The sequence below is a fragment of the Staurois parvus genome, unplaced genomic scaffold (assembly GCF_062004578.1).
Source record: "Staurois parvus isolate SC_StPar_1 unplaced genomic scaffold, SC_StPar_1.0 ptg000198l, whole genome shotgun sequence".
In the NCBI taxonomy this organism is placed as follows: Eukaryota; Metazoa; Chordata; class Amphibia; order Anura; family Ranidae; genus Staurois; species Staurois parvus.
Window position 1 is genome coordinate 14,905,154 of NW_028317994.1, and position 19,615 is coordinate 14,924,768.

At 44.2% G+C, this 19,615-nt stretch overlaps 1 protein-coding gene across 1 annotated transcript in view; it reads right to left on the bottom strand.

Moving 5' to 3' along the window:
* KDM4C (lysine demethylase 4C) overlaps window positions 1-19,615 on the bottom strand; it is a 543,890-nt gene that overhangs the window by 386,140 nt on the left and 138,135 nt on the right. Inside the window, exon 7 of the mRNA XM_089678131.1 lies at window positions 2,026-2,129. Coding sequence (XP_089534257.1) covers window positions 2,026-2,129 — 104 coding nt within the window. The remainder of the gene's footprint in view (window positions 1-2,025; window positions 2,130-19,615) is intronic.

The following is a 19,615-nucleotide window of genomic DNA, read 5'->3' on the forward strand; positions in this document are numbered from 1 at the left end:
GAGCAACTACTGTCCAGACTGCACTAAATCACCTTTGCAGGAGCTGCAGAAATGCTTAGTCCAGTCACTCAATACTGGATCCAGCTACTGCTTTAGTGAAATGAAAAGGGGGTGCTGTGCTTGGCTGAATGATGAAAGAGATGGGTGCACTTCCAGAAATAGTAGCAGCAAATCCTCCCATGACTGTCCACTCAGCACTCACCCACTACTGTGCTGCTGAACCGGGCGGAGGTAGATAACAAGCACAGAAAAGTGTTCGCCAGCCTCTATCTACCTCCTCTCTCACCACATTGCAGTCTTCTCTCCATTCTGCCTGCACTATCCCATCCACTACCTCACTACATGCCCTCAATTCATCTACTCTGCCAGAACTATGTCCCTCCAACCCGCTATTCTGCCAGCGATGAATCTTCCTGCTGCTGTGCCTGCATTTACTCTCATCCCAATCCCACTCATCCATCCTTGCATCCCCCACCCCACTACCCTTGCTCTTAACACACATCTCACCTAGAGGTATATCTTTATTGTTCACATGATTAAAAGTTATAGAAGAATGAGTGCCTCAAACTTGCAGAACAATGATGACCCAGGACTTAATAAAGAGACTTAATAAAGGGCATGCACACGAAACGCGTTGTAGTGGTTACCAGCCAAGCTTGCGCCTCACTCCCAGGGCTCTACTTCCGCCCCTGTCCGGGTTGCAGTGACGTCAATTCCGGAGCAACGTGATCCCTGGCCGGTCCAGGAACACTCAGCGGACTAGCGCCTCTTCCCGGTCCAGGGACGCAAGTGCGTGGAAACTCCATCTCACAAAGTCCTGGGTCATCATTGTTCTGCAAGTTTGAGGCACTCATTCTTCTACAACGTTTATACTTGCAATCATTTGAAAAATAAAAGATATCCTCTAGATGAGGTGAATTTTGACTCCCTACCAGTGACTCCTTAGCGCTGTTCTTTTGGGCTTACATTCTACACTTCTACTAGTGATATACAGCATCAGTGGACACGTGGTCCCCTTTTTTGAGCGCAAGCACTTTGACCCATTATTCCAGTTCTCAACACACATCGCAGCACCTGCATGCCAACTCATCCTCACTGCACCTTAACCACATCTCCCCCCACAACCATGCCTGCAGGACCCCCTCTACTGTCACCGCCCCACTATCCCACCACTATGGCACCACTTCACATGTGTAGGAGCTCACCACCATATCTGTCCTCGGAGATAGCACACTACCGTTCATGTGCTTTATAACACTGTCATACTGCGATGATCACAGCCTGTCATGCACATGCAGTGCAAAAAGGAAACATAAAAAGGCAAGTAGCACCACCCAGCTTAAGATGTGACCATGGGCATTCTGCTGATGTTGTGCTTGGGGGGGTGCTTATAAAATGGTAAAATAAAAGTGCAAAGAGGGACTTCACATTAGTGATACTGAGGAAGGTGTTCTGTGAGAGCAGGGGTGCCCCTACAGACCTCCTGACAGCACTTCTTCAGTTTCTCTTTCCTCCTGTTGTAGTGGAGGAGGAAAAGGCCAACCATCGGAAAAAGGGCTGGTAGGCAAAAGTTTGGAAAGTGTATCTTTTCCCCACCACTCCTCTGTCACTACCCCCCTCACCACCACTTCAACAATCCACCACCACCACTACTCTGTTGCACCTCCCCCATACACTTACCTCAGCCGCACACCTCCTCACCACTCCACTGCATCGCCCTCACAAATTAAAACTCTTCCCTCCCCCTCCACTACCAGAACCTAGTGTTGTCGCTGCACTTGGCACCATCTTGACCCACGTACTCTCTCCACCACAGAAGCAAGTCATCATCTCAAACACAAAACATGGAGCTCAGTCTCTCCTAATGAGTCATGCAAATCATTCCCTTTTTGGCACTTTTAGCCATCAGTAAACGGACCGCTGGTTCTGATATTGATATAATTTTTTCAGAGCCAGTATTAACAATTTGCATATAGATGCTTGACTGGCTCTATAATGTATGCCTTGAGAAGCTTTTTAACATACCTTGTCAAACGGAATTCCATATTTCTTTAGTATGGATGGTGATATAAGTGTCATTTTATGCCGAAGAAATGCTTCACATCCTTGACAGCTGCTTGGGAAAAAACCTGGAAAAAAAAAGCCTCACATTAAAATGTATAACAACATGTCATGGTATCACTAAGATGGCTGGGCAATAAAAGAATGAATGATCAGTCACACCTGACTACAGTGTTAACAGTAACATAACTACTGCTAGAAATGATATGCCTAAAGGGGAAAAGAGAAGAATTGTTCACTGGTTACAGATTTGCAATCTGTAACCGCCACTGTATGGTCATTCAAAACAAATCCTGTGAACAGCAACTTCTAATGGACCTGTACACACTGTGTAAGAGATGAAGAGCAATGTGAACAGAATCAGAAAGCATGAGGACTCAGAAAAAAAGAAACCATAGAGGCAAACGGCAGGAAGCAAAGTAACCTTTTACTAGAATACATTTGTGATATAATAGCACTTGGAAGAGACTTACATTTTAGCATCTCACAACAGAAGAGCATATATACTAGTGGTGCACCAAAATGAAAATGCTGGTAACGAAAATTCAAAATGCACTTGGCCAAAAACCGAAACGCGCAGCTTTTAAAAATGAATATTTTTTGGGGGGGGAAAAATACACTTTGATTAACCCCTTGGCGCCTCCCGGCCTTTAAGGGTTTTAGAAGCCGGGAGGCGGGGCGGGGTTTTAGGGGCACGTGATTACCGTGATTCGCCATCGTAGCGGTCGCATGAACAGGAAAGGTCCCAATCGAAAGAGGAGATCGGGACCTTTCCATGAGTACCGGACATGTGTGCTGTGAGCGCACAGGGCGCACGCTCTCAGCACATATGTTTTTCTTAATTGCACGCAAATGTGCGGCCACTCGGCGTCAAGGCCCAGACACCGGGAGGCCGCACATTTGATTGCGGCCAGCGCAAAGAGGTTAAAAAAAAAACTCAATATATACTCCAATAGTTTGTAACATATGAAAGAAGATGCTACAGCGAGTAAATAAATACCAAACATGTCACGCTTTAAAATTGTGCACGCTTGTGGAATGGCATGAAACTGCAATACTTAAAAATCTCCATGGGTGATGCTTTAAAACTTTCTACAGGATAGTAAAGTTACAGAGGAGGTCTAGTGCTAGAATTATTGCTCTTGCTCTGATGTTCCTGGCAATATCTCACGTGTGATTTGAACACCGTTTACATATGTGGGCATGACCTACGTATGTGTTCACCACTACGTGCGAGCATGTGGGGATGGGGGCACTTTAAACTTTTTTATAATTATTTAAAATTTTTTATTTTTTGCACTGTCCCTTTAAAAAAAATTTAATCGTTTTTATACTTATCACAAGGAATGCATGCATCTCTTGTGATAGAAATAATTAGTGACAGGTCCTCTTTATGGAGAGATGTGGGGTCAATAAAACCCCACATCTCTCCTCTGCAATGTAAAGCATTAGATCAAAAAAAGCATAGATCTAGTGCTTTAAAAAAAAAAATTTTTAAAAATGGCTGGAACAGGAAGTGACATCGCTCCAGTCCTCCAAGGGCACAGAGATGAGTGGAGGCCATCTTTCCTTCACTAATCTCTATGCCCAGCAACGGGATCATTCAATGGTTTGTCAGGTAAGGCTGAGAACTACCGAGCGGCAGGTGGTGGCGACACCTGTATTGGTGCTTTTTTTTTCATATCGGCCGAAAGGGGTGTTTTCGGCTAACGAAATTTCGGTGCATCCCTAATATATACCTATATAAGGTTGACAGACTTTCCAAAACATGCTTCTTCCTTGGGAAGGGTTGTGTTATGGTCACCTGTAAAGGGGTTGTGTTATGGTCACCACTACCGAGCGGCAGGTGGTGGTGACACCTGTATTGGTGCTTTTTGTTTCATATCGGCCGAAGGCCGAAAGGGGTGTTTTCAGCTACCAAAATTTCGGTGCATCCCTAATATATACCTATATAAGACTTTCCAAAATGTGCTTCTTCCTTGGGAAGGGTTGTGTTATGGTCACCTGCTCCTGCTGCTGTGCCTTAGTCAATGAGGAAAGAGAGACCCTGGACAGACGAGGCTCCCGTGCACATCGCTGGATTGTGAGGGGGCTCAAGTGAGTATTAGGAAGGGCTGTGGGGGGGAGGGGGGGTAGTAGCACACGTTTTTTTACCTTCATGCATAGAATGCATGAAAGAAAACATTCTTCAAACTTTAAAACCACTTTGTTTTTCTTTAAACTTTTCTTTATTAATATTGTAAAAGAGGGTTACAAAACAGAGCCTCTGGGCATTCCACAGCTCAAGGTAAAACAACAGAGCGAAATTTAAACCAACAAAAAACAGCTCAATATCTCTTATCAGTGTGTTAATAGCAGGCAAAGTCAGGAGAGAGTATAAGATCGAGTTAGCTCGAGCAGGACACCACAAGTACAGTCATATCGAAGGGGGCATGGGAATGAAAATAATTCTGCTAAACCAAACACAATCCAGGACTAAGGGGAAGTGTCCCATGGGTATCCAATAAAGATAAACATTCCTAAATACAAGTAAATGTAGCTACATGGGCAAAGCAGTGGTTTGTGTAGTCCCTTTTACCTACCCCCAGTTAAGTTACCATACTATATATCTAATCATGTGGGGTCTCCAGCGATCGTAGAGGATGACTCCAGCCATATATCCCAAATTTTAGGAAATTTTTTTGGACAGCCTCTAGACAGATACGTTAGCTTGTACAAAGGTATAACAGAGTTGACTAGCGCTTTCCAGCTATTTAAAGGAGGCTGGTCAGCATTCCATTTCAAGACTATGATCTTCCTGGCATAAAAAAGTAACTTACAACAACTTTAATGCAAAGAATGCATGAAGGTAAAAAATGTTCAGGCTTTGTAAGCACTTTAATTTCCCTTAGAAATCCTGTGATCAATACCTTTCCTGTCCTGCCTGGTTACACCCATTCTTTGTATGTATCTATGGAAGAGGCCATGGTTGTCACCTGAACAGGACTCAAAGCACATCTACTTTTGTTCATCTTCATTATATGTGAGTGATATGATTAGTAGTTTACACAAGAAAGATTATTTTTGCCTTTGCATAGGAAATAGCCACACTAGTCTGGCAGGTTCAGCAGGGACTGGCCGAGAGTCGAACCATCAATGGACAGGCCGATTACAGCCAATTAGATTGTTGTACGACTTTGGTACAACCAGCATGTCGGATTGTTCAGCAATAACCACCGTGTTCTCCTGTCAGGGACGCTACATATCCACCACCACAGGGAGAACACAATAGCTCTGCTAGAGGGATTTCCCCATCAGAACTGACCATAGGTTGCAGGAAAGAAAATCACATCGTCTATGTGCAACATTAGTTTCTAAAAATGTTTTTAGGCATAAAAAAGGTACTTAATGTAGCCAATACATCTAAGGATCGGTAAATTACAATAGCCTTCATTTCTGTTCTTGGGTTTGGTTATGCTTTAAGGACAATACATCACTGACAATATTCATTTATGTAACATTCATTAAATTAAAAAGAGAAGCATTGTTTTTGCACACTAAACATTCTCATCCTCCTTTATTACTCTACATCAAGGTGTAATATATGTACGCAAGCAATAAAGCATATTAATAAATGAAATAAACCAATTTTAGTTAGATAAAAGAGCAATTTATGTCTGCATTCTGCAACAATTTATTCTAACATCAGAAAATGTATTCCACCTCAATACAAACACATTTCATGGGCATAAGCAATGATGAGAGACTTCAGAGGAGTCACAAATATTATTTAAATGCTTGCTTTGGAAAAATGCACTGGGGAATGTTAAATGAGGAAGACTGCTTTTAAATTTACATCATTATAATAGCCATAAATATGCATATCAAAACAGAACACAAAGCAAAAGTGACCACCGCTATGTCCATTGCTTTTGCATACAATTTTAGCTGTAGCACAAAGCACAAAACTACCAGCAGTATTTGGAAGGAAAAGCATCACAAAAGAACCTAATCTAACCTTAAACGCCAGGTCTAAAAAAAATAATTAAAATGCCTCCTTGTTTGAAGCAAAATTGCAAATTAAGCCTCAAAGCACTGCAGTCATGATCAGTGGATCGCTGGTGCAATGCACAGGCTTCTGCAGATTCTTCCTCCAGCTCTATGTAAGTTCCGAGGTACAGACTTTCAATTATTGAGCTGGAGGAAGTGTCAATGGACTAAAAGTCACCATAATTATGTTTTTTTGAAAACTAAACAGTCCCCTTACCGTGGTGGCAGCCAGGACTAGTGGTGCACCGAAATGAAAATTCTGGTGCCGAAACCAAAAGCAAAAATTCAAAGTGCACTTGGCCAAAAACCGAAATATGCAGTTTTTAAAAATGAATATATATTTTTTGGAAAAAATACACTTTGATTAAAAAAACAATATTTACCCCAATTTTTTTGTAAAATATGAAAGAGGATGTTACGGCGAGTAAATAGATACCCAACATGTCACGCTTTAAAATTGCGCACGCTCATGGAATGGCGTGAAACTGCGGTACTTAAAAATCTCAATGGGTGATGCTTTCAAATTTTCTACAGGTTAGTAGTGTAAAGTTACAGAGGAGGTCTAGTGTGAGAATTATTGCTCTTGCTCCGTGGCGATACCTCACGTGTGTGGTTTGAACACCATTTTCATATGTGGGCATGGCCTACGTATGCGTTCACCACTACACCGTGTTCCAAATTATTATGCAAATATTTTTCTCATTTACCTAAATAATTGATGTAAATAACAGTCAGCATAATTCTCATGTTATCAACTATTAGTACAATTCACATTTTATTAAACAAACCTCCTAATGATAACGGGCTTTTTTTTAAACATAAAAAACTTCCAATGCAATGTTCCAAATTATTACGCACAGTAAGTTTCAAAACACTTTATAGGTTGTAAAGAACTGAAAATTGTCATTTGTTGTGTTTGCAGCATATTTACTGAAATCAAAAGCTATTTCAATCAAACTTTTAACAACATTTTAACTTTTTAACCACTTGCCTACCGGGCACTTATACCCCCTTATTTACCAGGCCAATTTTCAGCTTTCAGCGCTGCCGCACTTTGATTGACAATTGCGCGGTCATGCAACATTGTACCCATATGAAATTTTGATCATTTTTTTCTCACAAATAGAGCTCTCTTTTGGTGGTATTTAATCGCCACTGGGCGCTTTACTTTTTGCGCTATAAATACAAAAAGTGCAAAAAATTTGAAAAAAAAAGGTTTTGTTTCTATTATAAAATTTTTCAAACAGGTAATTTTTCTCCTTCACTGATGTGTGTTGATGAGGCAGCACTGATGGGCACTGATAGGCAGCAATAATGAGGTGGCACGGATAGGCGGCACTAATATGCAGCACTGATAGGCGGCACTGATAGGTGACACTGATGATGGGTACTGATAGACGGCACTGACTGGCATCACTGCTGGGCACTGACTGGCGGCACTGACTGGCACAACCCCTGGGCACTGACTGGTGGCACTGACTGGCAGCACTGGTGGGTGGGCACAGGTGGGTGAGCACAGGTGGGTGGCACTTCTGGGCACAGGTGTGTGACACTGCAGAGTGGCACAGGTGGGTGCACTGCTGGGCACAGGTGGGTGCACTGCTTGGCACAGGTGGGTGATCTGCTGGGCACAGGTGGGCGGAGCTAGTGGGCGCATTGCTGGGCACAGGTGGGCGGAGCTTGCGGGTGGCACTGCTGGGCACCGATCATCAGGGCACTGATCATCAGTGCCCTGATGATCGGTGCCGATCCCCGCTCTGACAACTGCCGGTTCTCGGCAGTAGTTTCCTCACGATCTGATAGCGTGAGGAAAGTGCAGCCGAGAACCGGCACTTGCATTTTCCTCTGATCAGCGTGTCATTGGACACCGCTGATCACTTGGTAAAAGGCCGCTGTGATTGGCCTTTTACCACATCACGTGATCAGCTGTGTCCATAGGACACAGCGATCACGGAGATCGCCAGGTGCGCGCCCCCTGGGGCGCGCAGGAGAGCGCGTTGTGGGAGGACGTCATATGGCGTCCACCCAGAACTGGCCGGCCGCAGTGCAGCCGTCATTCGGCTATCTGCGGTCGGCTACTAGTTAAACATTTTAACAGGTCACGTTACATTGTAACATAGGACCCCTTATTTGATAGCAGCTTCAGAAGTCTTGCATCCATTGAACTTGTGAGTTTTTGGACAGTTTCTGTTTGAATTTGTTTGCCAGATGTCAGAATAGCCTCCCAGAGCTGCTGTTTGGATGTAAACTTCCTCCCACCCTCATAGATCTTTTGCTTGAGGATGCTCCAAAGGTTCTTAATAGGACTGAGGTCAGGGGAGGATGGAGGCCACACCATGACTTTCTCTCCTTTTATCCCCATAGCAGCCATTGATGCAGAGGTATTCTTTGCAGAATGAGATGGTGCATTGTCTTGCATGAAGATGATTTTATTACGGAAAGCATAGTTCTTCCTTCTGTACCAGGGGAGAAAGTGGTCAGTCATAAACTCCACATACTTTGCAGAGGTCATCTTTACACCTTCGGGGACCCTAAAGGGGCTCACCAGCTCTGTTCCCATGATTCCGGCCCAAAACATGACTCCACCACCACCTTGCTGACGTCACAGCCTTGTTAGAACAGGGTGGCCATCCACCAACCATCCACTACTCCATCCATCTGAATCATCCAGGGTTGCATGGCACTCATCAGTGAACAGGACTGTTTGAAAATTAGTCTTCATGTATTTTTCTGCCCAATGCAGCCGTTTCTGCTTGTGAGCATTGGTTAGTGGTGGCCGAATAGAAGGTTTATGCACAGTTGCAAGACTCTGGAGGACTCTACACCTTGATGTCCGTGGGACTCCAGAGGCACCAGCAGCTTCAAATATCTGTTTGCTGCTATGTAATGGTATTTTAGCAGCTGCTCTCTTGATCCGATGCATGGATCTGGCAGAAATCTTCCTCAATGTGCCTTTATCTGCACGAACCCGTCTGTGCTCTGAATCAGCCACAAATCTCTTAATAGTGCAGTGATCACGCTTAAGTTTTTGTGAAATATTGAATGTTTTCATATCTTGTCCAAGGCATTGAACTATTTCACTCTTTTCAGCAGCAGAGAGATCCTTTTTCTTCCCCATATTGCTTGAAAATGGTACTCTGCTTAATAATGTGGAACACCCTCCTTTAGTAGTTTTTCCTTAAATTGGGCTCACCGGCCAATCTAATTATCACAGGTGTCCGAGATTGTTTTCAGTGATCAAAAGAGCCCTGACACACAATGCCATCCATGAGTTAAAACTGAAAAACAAAATAGAACTTGCATAATAATTTGGAATAGGGTGTATGTGCGAGCATGGGGGGGGGGGGGGGGGCAGGGGCACTTTAAACTTTTCTTAATAAATGTATTTAATTTTGGGGGGGGGGGTTTGCACTGTTCCCTTAAAAAAAAATTTTAATCACTTTTATTCTTATAACAAGAAATGCATGCATCCCTTGTGATAGGAATAATTAGTGATAGGTCCTCTTTATGGAGAGATATGGGGTCAATAAGACCCCTTATCTCTCCACTGCAATGTAAAGCATTGGATAGAAAAAAAAAGCAATGATCTAGTGCTTTAAAATAAAATAAATAAAAATGGCCGGAACGGGAAGTGACAACGCTCCAGTCCTCCAAGGGCATAGAGATGTGTGGTGGCCATCTTTCCCTCACTCATCTTTATGCTCAGTGCCAGGATCGATGGTTTCTCAAGTAAGGCTGAACTACCCAGTGGCGGCACCTGTATCGGTGCTTTTTTTTTTTTTTTTATTTCAGCCGACGACTGAAAGGGGTTGTTTTCAGCCAAAACGTTACACCGAAATTTCATTGCCTCCCTACTTGTGACTCATTCATTCACAGACCTCTACGCATGGTAAAGCAGCATGTTACCTAAATATGAGTGTGACATGTAACTTGGTGTAAAAAGTAAAGGTAGTCTTTAACAGACGCATGAGGGAAGTGAATTCACTGTCAGAAGAAACAAGACTCAAATAATTTGTTCCCGAAAGCCAGCATTAAAGGATAAGTTCATCTTTTCAACAAAAATAATAAATGCACATTTTTTTTGCAGATAAAAAAATGTGTATTTATTATTTTTGTCTGCAGGAGACTGGAAACCACTGCACCACTGCACCAGCAATCAGTAGTTCACTAATACCATGCAGGTCTCCTGCAGATCTTTCAGAATATCTGTCTGCAGTATGGGATGTACGAGCAGGAAGATATACTGACAGGAAGAATCAATGAACTACAACCACGGCGCTCCACAGTTCATTCACTACAAGCCAGCTGTTGTTAAGGCTGTTGGGGACTTGTAGTCTCTCATTCTCAGAATGCTGTGAAAGAGAGACCTGGCCAGGAGACGGAGCCCTGCACGGCCACGTTTTTTTTTAATTTGACAGCTAGTGGGGGGAGAAGATCCCCGCTAGCTGTCAGAGCATGGATAGGGGGGAGCGGGGGCCTGTCAAATTGCAACATGTTACACCCTGAATAGGGCTTGTTTACTAAAGGAAAAGAGACTGTCCACTTTATTAAAGAAGTTGCAAGGCAATTTTACCTTAGTTTAGCAAATGAGGTAAAGCTTTGCTTCCATCATCCCAACATGTGCAAGCAGAGATACTTTTTTTTTTCTTGCGCATGATTGGGTATTCTTTTCATGCGTTTTCACCAGATTCACTAAAAGTAGGGAAAATTCCCTTACAAAGCATGCAGCTAGTTTGCTTCACTGAGAGATTGCTGAGCCAAAGAGACCTGCTCCCAGGTTTTAGCTTACAAATCTTTCACTATGAAATACAATAGTGCGTTACTTATTCACTCACTTAAGTATTTACTTTAACCGCTAGCCTACCGGACACTTATACCCCATTCCTGCCCAGGCCAATTTTCAGCTTTCAGTGCTGTAGCACTTTGAATGACAATTGCACGATCATGCAGCACTGTACCCATATGACATTTTTATCATTTTTTTGAGACAGATAGAGCTTTCTTTTGGTGGTATTTAATAACCTCTGGGTTTTTTATTTTTTGCTAAACAAACCAAAAATTGAAAATTTTTTTTCTTAGTTTTTTTTTTAATTTTGTAAATAAGTGATTTTTCTCCTTCACTGATGTGCGCTAATGAGGCTGCAGTGATGGGCACTGATAGGCTGCACTGATAGGCATTAACAGGCATCACTGATGGGCACTGATATGTGGCACAAATAGGTGGCACTGACTGGCACTGTTAGGCAGCACTGACGGGCACTGATAGGTGGCACTGATTGGCAGCACTGAAAGCCAACTCAGATGAGCACTGGTAGGTACTGATATGTGGCACTGATTAGCACTGACAGCTGGCATTGATGGACACTGACAGGTGGCACTGCTGGGGCTACACAGATCATCAGTGCCCTAAAGATCAGTGTACATGTCCCCTCCGAGGAATGCCGATTACCAGCTCTCCTCTCCTCTATCAGCATGACAGCTCGTGAGGAGAGAAATGCCAATAACCGGCATTTCCCTATTTACATGAGATCAGCTGTGATTGGACACAACTGATCACATGACCGAGCCGAAATCTTCGGGCCTTTCCGTTGATCGGTGATCCGCTGTGTCCGAGGGACACAGCACACCGCCGATCAGTTAGAATGGTAGGACGTCATATGACATCCTCCCAGAACGAGAGAACCACCTTGCGCCCATCATTGCCTTATATGGCTGGCGGGAGGTTTTAAAGTGATTGTAAAGGATTTTTTTAAAATAACAAACATGTCATACTTATCCTACTCTGTGCAGTGGTTTTGCACACAGTAGCCCTGATCCTCCTTTTCTGAGGTCTCCAGCTAGCACTCCTGGCTGTTCCCCTCTGCCAAGTGCCCCCACAGCAAGCCACTTGCTTGGACTCGGCCATGCTCCCTGCTCTCTCACTGGCTGTGATAGACAGCAGCAAGAGACAATGACTCCCAGTGCTGCCCCAATCTCCAGTGAGGGGGGAGAGAGCGGAGAGTGCTGGATTAAGATCAGGCTCACGTAAGTAAAGGGGGGGCAGATGAGGGAACTGCATACAGAAGGTCTTTTATCTCAACCCCATTCCGCCGCGCCTCTCAGCCCTTTAAGAGCTTCTAAATGGCGGGAGGCAGAGGCGGGCATTTGGGTCATGAGACCGTAGTGATCACATGAGCAGAAAGCTCCTGATTGCAAGTTTTGATTGGGAGCTTTCCAGTCCCCGCTGGTAACTGTGCTGGGAGTGTGCGTAGGGCACATGCTCTCAGCACAGAAAAGTGTTTACATAAAGCTGCATATATACAGCCTTGTGGCGTTAAAGCCCACCTGCATATATGTGTACCTCTAGCAGCAAGAGGTTAATGCAGAGAATACATTAAGGTTAAAAAAAAAACCTTATGTGACAGACCCAACCAGGACAGGGGCTTTTGGAGAGGACTGCAGGCTAGCCTCTTGCCTACAGACCATGGGCCTTGACATCTGAGGGGGCTCTAATATTTGGGAGGTGTGTGCCTGGGGGACCTTTTGGAGTAGTTTTACTCTGGATTCAAGTCAATGTTTCCCCAAAACACACAAACTCTGAGACCTGGAGGACCAGGATACAGATTTGGGGTCTGTGTGTCCAAACCAACATTGACCACTTTACCCCCCCCCCCCTTCCCCAGACACAGAGCCGATGTTAATAAAAATCAGCTTAAACAATCTGATCCCAGTCTCATGCTGTAATCTGGTTATTAACCACTTGCCCTCCTGAGGATTTACCCCCCTTAATGACCAGGCCTCTTTTTGCTACTCGGCGCTGCACTAATTCAACTGATAATTGCGCGGTCATGCAATGCTGCTTCCAAACGAAATTTACATCCTTTTTTTTAACACAAATAGAGCTTTCTTTCGGTGGCATTTGATCACCTGTGCGCTTTTTATTTTTCACGCTATAAACAAAAAAATACCAAACATTTTGAAGAAAAACAATATTTTTTACTTTCAGCTATAAAAAATATATAGTAAACTCAAAGTTAGTTATAAATTTAGGCCAAAATGTATTCTGCTACATGTTTTTGGTAAAAAAAATCCCAGTAAGTGTATATTGATTGCTTTGTGTGAAAGTTATAGCATCTACAAACTATGGTATAGATACTGCAATTTACGCCATTTTTCTGCCATACAGCGCTGGGCTAGTTTAACGTACAATTGTGTGGTCATGCAATACGGTACATAAATGAAATTTACATCCTTTTCTTTCCCACAAATTGAGATTTCTTTCGGTGGTATTTGATCGCCTGTGCGTTTTTTATTTGTTGCGCTATAAAAAAAAAAATGTTGACAATTGAGGAAAAAAAACAATATTTTGGACTTTTTGCTATAAAACACACCCAGTAAAAAAATTAAAAAATCAAATTTAGTCATAAATTTCTGCCAAAATGCATTCTGCGACATGTCTTTGCTAAAAAAAAAAAACCAATACGTGTATATTATTATTATTATACAGTATTTATATAGCGCCAAAGGGTATGCTCAGCGCTGTACAGTAGCAAGGGGGACAGAACATGAGACAAGACAGTAGCAATACAATACACGAGGGGTTCGAAGGGCCCTGCTCTTTTGAGCTTACAATCTAGGAGGGAGGGGGAGGTGGTACAGGAGGAAATGGCTGTGGGGGATGGAGTGGTGGGAGGAGTGGAGGAGGTTAGTTGTTAGGTGAGGTCAGGTGTTAGGCGAGGTTGGGGTAGGCTTCCATGAAGAGGAGGGTTTTCAGGATGCGCCTGAAGGTGAGGAGGGTAGGTGACAGTCTGATGGATTGGGGTAGGGAGTTCCAGAGGATGGGGGGAGTCCTAGAGAAGTCCTGCAATCGGGCGTGGGAGGAGGAGACCGGGGAGCTAGAGAGTAGGAGGTCCTGGGAGGAGCGGAAGGCACGGGTAGGGTAGTATTTGGGTATCAGGTCAGTTATGTAGTTTGGGGCAGCGTTGTGAATGGCTTTGTAGGTCAGAGTTAGCAGTTTGAATTTGATGCGTTGGGCAATCGGGAGCCTGTGAAGGGATTGGCAGAAGGGGGAGTCAGATGTGGAGTGGTTGGTGAGGTGGGTGAGTCTAGCCGCTAAATTTAGGATCGACTGGAGTGGGGATAGCATTCGTTTGGGTAGGCCGGTGAGAAGGGAATTGCAATAGTCCAGGCGCAGATGATGAGGGAGTGTACGAGTTGTTTGGTGGTGTCTGGGGTGAGGAATGTGCGTATCTTGGAGATGTAGCAGAGGTGGAGCCTGCAAGATCAAGATAGCAGTTGGATGTGGGGAAGGAAGGAGAGGTGGGAGTCACGGGTGACACACAGGACTTTGTCGTGTGGGGTGGGAGAGATGGTGGCGTTGTTAGTAGTGATGGAGTGGATGGGGGGGGCGCTGGGTGGAGGGAAGACCAGGAGCTCGGTTTTGGATAGGTTAAGTTTGAGGAAATGGAGCGACATCCAGTCTGATATGTCGTTTAGGAGGTGGGCGATGTGGGCAGAGAGTGAGGGGGTGAGGTGGGGGCTGGAGAGGTAAATTTGGGTAATTGAAGCCGTGGGAGTGAATACGTTTGCCAAGGGAGGAGGTATAGATGGAGAAGAGGAGGGGCCTGAGGACAGGGCCTTGGGGGACCCCGACAGAGAGGGGGAGGGAGGGGGAGGGAGGGGGAGGTGGCAGTGTTGTTGGTGACGCTGAAGGAGCGTTGGGAAAGGTAGGAGGAGAACCAGGAGAGAGCAGCGTCCCTGATGCCAAGGGAGTGCAGTTTGGCAAGGAGGAGAGAGTGGTCAACAGTGTCGAAGTCCGCGGAGAGGTCGAGGAGCAGGAGGATAGAATAGTGGCCATTGGCTTTGGCGGTTAGCAGGTCATTGGTGATTTTCAGTAGGGCGGTTTCGGTGAAGTGCAGGGGATGGAAGCCAGACTGTAGGGGGTCAAGGAGGTTATCAGTGAGGTGGGCGCTTAGGCGATAGTAGGCCAGGCGCTCAAGGAGCTTGGAAGTGAAAGGCAGGAGGGAGATGGGTCTAAGTGTAAATTAATTGGTTTACGTGAAAGTTATAGCGTTTACAAATGGCGGGAAAGATACTGTGATTTTTAATTTTTTTTATACTAATAATGGCGGCGATCAGCGACTTATGGCGGCGATCAGCGACTTATGGCGGGACTGCGGCGGACATTCTGACACTGGGGGGAAACTGACTTGGGGTCACTGACATCCCCAGTGACACCAATACAGTGATCAGTGCAAAAAAAAAAACAGACACTGTACTAATGGCACTGGGGAGGAAGGGGTTAACTTTATTATTCAGTGAAAGGGTTAACTGTGTGAGGGGAGTGTTTTACTAGGGGGCGGGGGTGTGTACTGCAGGGAACACTGCTGATCGGGACAGATAAACTCTTCTGTCCCGATCAGCGTGTCACGAGCTGTCAGGGAACTGACAGAAAGCGCAGCTACTGCAGCTGTGCTCTCTTTCAGTGATTACCGCTAATCGCCGGGACATAGCCGGTAACGACCGGCTGTGACCCAGCGACTGACATCCGCGGCCGTGATCGGCAGGACAGGTAGGGCGGCGGCGCGTGCCCCCTACCTGTTTTAAAAACACACGTTTTAAAACGTGGTTTTGCCTAGCCGTGCCGCCCTGCCGCCGTATTTATACAGTGGCTGGGCGGCATGTGGTTAAGGTGTGATGTATTTACTGTTGTGGATTTGTTCCATTGTTAATTGAGTCACCTTCTGTTTCCGTCTGTTGGCTAATCCTCCTGGAGGCTCCTACATGATGGGATTAGTCTTGCGTGAACTTGACCTCATTACCTAATCAGTGTGGTATGTTTATTCCAGTGTGTAATGTTTGTCTTTATTGTTCATGTGGGGACTGCCACTGTTTCTGAAGTGTATAAAGACCTGTAAATCTTTTCAATAGAGAGTTTCAGTTTTGCACCTAGGCTAGTGTAGCCTAGTCTTGGGTGCGAGGCCCAGCTATAATACCTTGGTCCTGTGTACCAGCAGCGAGGAAGCAGTTTTCTGACGGAATCACCCAATCGGGGTACATGCGGTCGGTCACACCTTCTACCTTTACAACCGATTTAGGTAAATAAGGAGACCGAACAAGTAGTTTCAACTTCTACATGACTTCATTTACTGCTTATTCTAGAAGTAATAAAGCCAGAGATAGCCAGACATAACATTTTCAGAGAGAAGTTAGCAATGGCATCCCCTGTATTTCTCCCACCACAGGTTTCCTTTAAGGCAAATATCGCAATAATAGCTCAAAATAGGGGCTCACTCAAAATACTTGTACTTTCCCCATTTAATTGTACATATGATACTTCAGTCCATCAGTTAAGTTACATGTGAGAGTGCAATGAGCTCCAGTAAAGAGAGTTTCCTGCTTTTCATGCTTTGATAGACATCTGTCTGTTCCTAGCCGAGGCAAACATCTACTAGCAAATGAAGCCCACACAAAAGCCACATACAGTTGCAAGAAAAAGTATGTGAACCCCTTGGAATTACGTGGAGTTTTGCATGAATTGGGCATAAAATGTGCTCTGAACGTCATCTAAGTCACAACAATAGAAGAACACAGTCTGCTGAACATAATACTACACAAACATTAGATGTTGCCATGGTTTAATTGCACATAACATGTAAACATTCACAGTGCAGGGAGGAAAAAGTATGTGAACCTTTGGACTTAATAACTGGTTGACCCTCCTTTGGCAGCAATAACCTCAACCAAACGTTTCCTGTAGTTGCAGATCAGACCTGCACAACGATCTGGAGTCATTTTGGACCACTCCTCTTCACAAAACTGTTTCAGTGTAGCAATATTCTTGGGATGTCTGGTGTGAATCGCTCTCTTAAGGTCATGCCACAGCATTTCAATGGGGTTGAGGTCAGGACTCTGACTGGGCCACTCCAGAAGACGTATTCTGTGCTGTTGCAGCCATTGTTTTGTTGAATGACTTGTATGCTTTGGGTCATTGTCCTGTTGCATCACCCATCCTCTGCGGAGCTTCAGTTGGCGGACAGATGGTCGTACGTTTTCCTGCAAAATGTCTTGATAAACTCTGGAATTCATTTTCCCATCAATGACAACAATCCGTCCAGGCCCTTAAGCAGCAAAGCAGCCCCAAACCATGATGCTCCCTCCGCCATGTTTCACAGTGGGGATGAGGTTTTGATGTTGGTGTGCTGGGCCTTTTTTTCTCCACACATAGTGTTGTGTGTTCTTCCCAAACAACTCAATCTTGGTTTCATCTGTCCACAGTATATTCTGCCAGTAGTGCTGTGGAACATCCAGGTGCTCTTTTGCAAACGTGCTGCAATATTCCTTTTGGACAGCAATGGCTTCCTCCGTGGTGTCCTCCCATGTACTCCATTCTTGTTTCATGTTTTCCTTATTGTAGATGTGTCAACAAAAATGTTAGCATGTGCCAGAGATTTCTGTAGGTCTTTAGCTGACACTCTGGGATTCTTCTTTACCTCATGCAGCATTCTGCGCTGTACTCTTGCAGTCATTTTTACAGGACGACCACGCCTAGGGAGAGTAGCAACAGTGCTAAACTTTCTCCATTTGTAGACAGTCTGTCTTACCGTGGACACATGAACATCAAGGCTCAAGGAGATACTTTTGTAACCCTTTCCAGCTTCATGCAAGTCAACAATTCTTGATCGTAGGTCTTCTGAGAGCTCTTTTCTGCGAGGCATGGTTCACATCAGACAGTGCTTCTTGAAACCAGTAAACCCAAAACAGGTGTGCGTTTTTTAAGGGCAGGACAGCTGTCAGCAACACATCCAATATCATCACACTGATTGGAGTCAAGGTTGGCTCACTCCTGGCTCCAATTAGCTCTGGGAGAAGTCATTAAGCTAGGGCCTCACATACTTTTTCCTCCCTGCACTGTGAATGTTTACATGTTATGTGCAATTAAACCATGGCAACATCTAATGTTTGTGTAGTATTATGTTCAGCAGACTGTGTTCTTCTATTGTTGTTACTTAGATGACGTTCAGAGCACATTTTATGCCCAATTCATGCAAAACTCCACGTAATCCCAAGGGGTTCACATACTTTTTCTTGCAACTGTACAACAGTTATCACAAGAAAAAAGGAATGTATTTTCTTTCCAAGCAAATCGATTCACAAGAAACTATCAAACTTTTCAAATCCATGGATTTATGCTGCGTTTAAAGAATTACATTTTAAATTAAAATCAATGAAGAAAGAAAAGTCTATTTAATTTGCTTTCTGCGCATGGATTTGTAATCAAGGCCCAAACAATTGCGGTGACTGGTGGCAGGTTAATTTAAAACTGAATGACCACTGAAAAAAATATAGATGTGAAGAACAATATGCTCTTCTGACCAGCTCAACATTTTTATTAACATAACCCCTAAAATGTATACAAACTGCAACAGAATTGTTGCCAATTATAATTACGAGAAGCCTAAAGTAGAAGTAAACCCTAACTGAATGATATTCATTTGCTTAATCACTGCATATATAAATTGCCATTTTTCATTTATGTTTTTATAAAATACTTGTTTGCACCTCATTCATCCTTTGTTGCACCTTGGTGCTGATGATCTCCTGTAGCCATTTTATAGCTACTTCTTGTCTATATACTTGCCTTCCAGCAATGGCTGCACATGACATTACAGTATCCGCAGTGTAAGTAGCATTCCGCTTAGGACCTAAGTGCGGACAACAGCCTTTCAGCAGCAGATAATGCAGTAGTGAATGTATTAAAGGCACAGCAACAGTTACATGAAACAGTCCCCCTACGCATAGAGAAAGGAAGGCAATAACAGATAGTTCAGTAGAATAAACAAAGCCACCATATATCAGGTAGGCAACGTGTGTTAAATGCCTGGAGTTTGCATGTTCTCCCTGTGCCTGCGTGGGTTTCCTCCCACTCTCCATAGACATGCTGGTAGGTTAATTGGCTCCTGTCTAAATTGGCCCTAATATGTGTATGTATGGATGTGAGTTAGGGACCTTAGATTGTACGTTCCTTGAGGGTTAGGGACTGATGTGAATGTACAATATATGTGTAAAACGCTACGTAAATTGACAGCGCCATATAAGTACCTGAAATAAATAAATAATGGGAATTGGCTCGCAGAGACCTTTCTTCCTGATCCAGCCATTGGACTGCTGCATAAGATTTGTCGAAGAAATTAACTTCTCCTTTGGCCACCACCCGCAATCTTCCTGGGTATAGTATTGCATATTGCAGATCTAAGGCCCTAAGGCGCTGTTTAACATCAGTGAATTTGACCCTCTGTTTCTGCAGTTCTGCTGAAAAATCAGAGAACAGCGAGACTTTGGAATTGTCAATACCCAGATCTCCTGACTTGTTCCGGGCCTTAGTGAGGATGGCATCTCTATCTTTGTAATTGTGGAGCCTAAACAAAAGAGGGCAAGAGTTAGCTCCCAGTGGTGGTGGACGGACTGGCACTCTGTGTACCCAATCCAAGGAGATAATTTGGGAAAAGACATCAGTACCAAAAATGGCCACTGCTTGATAAAATGC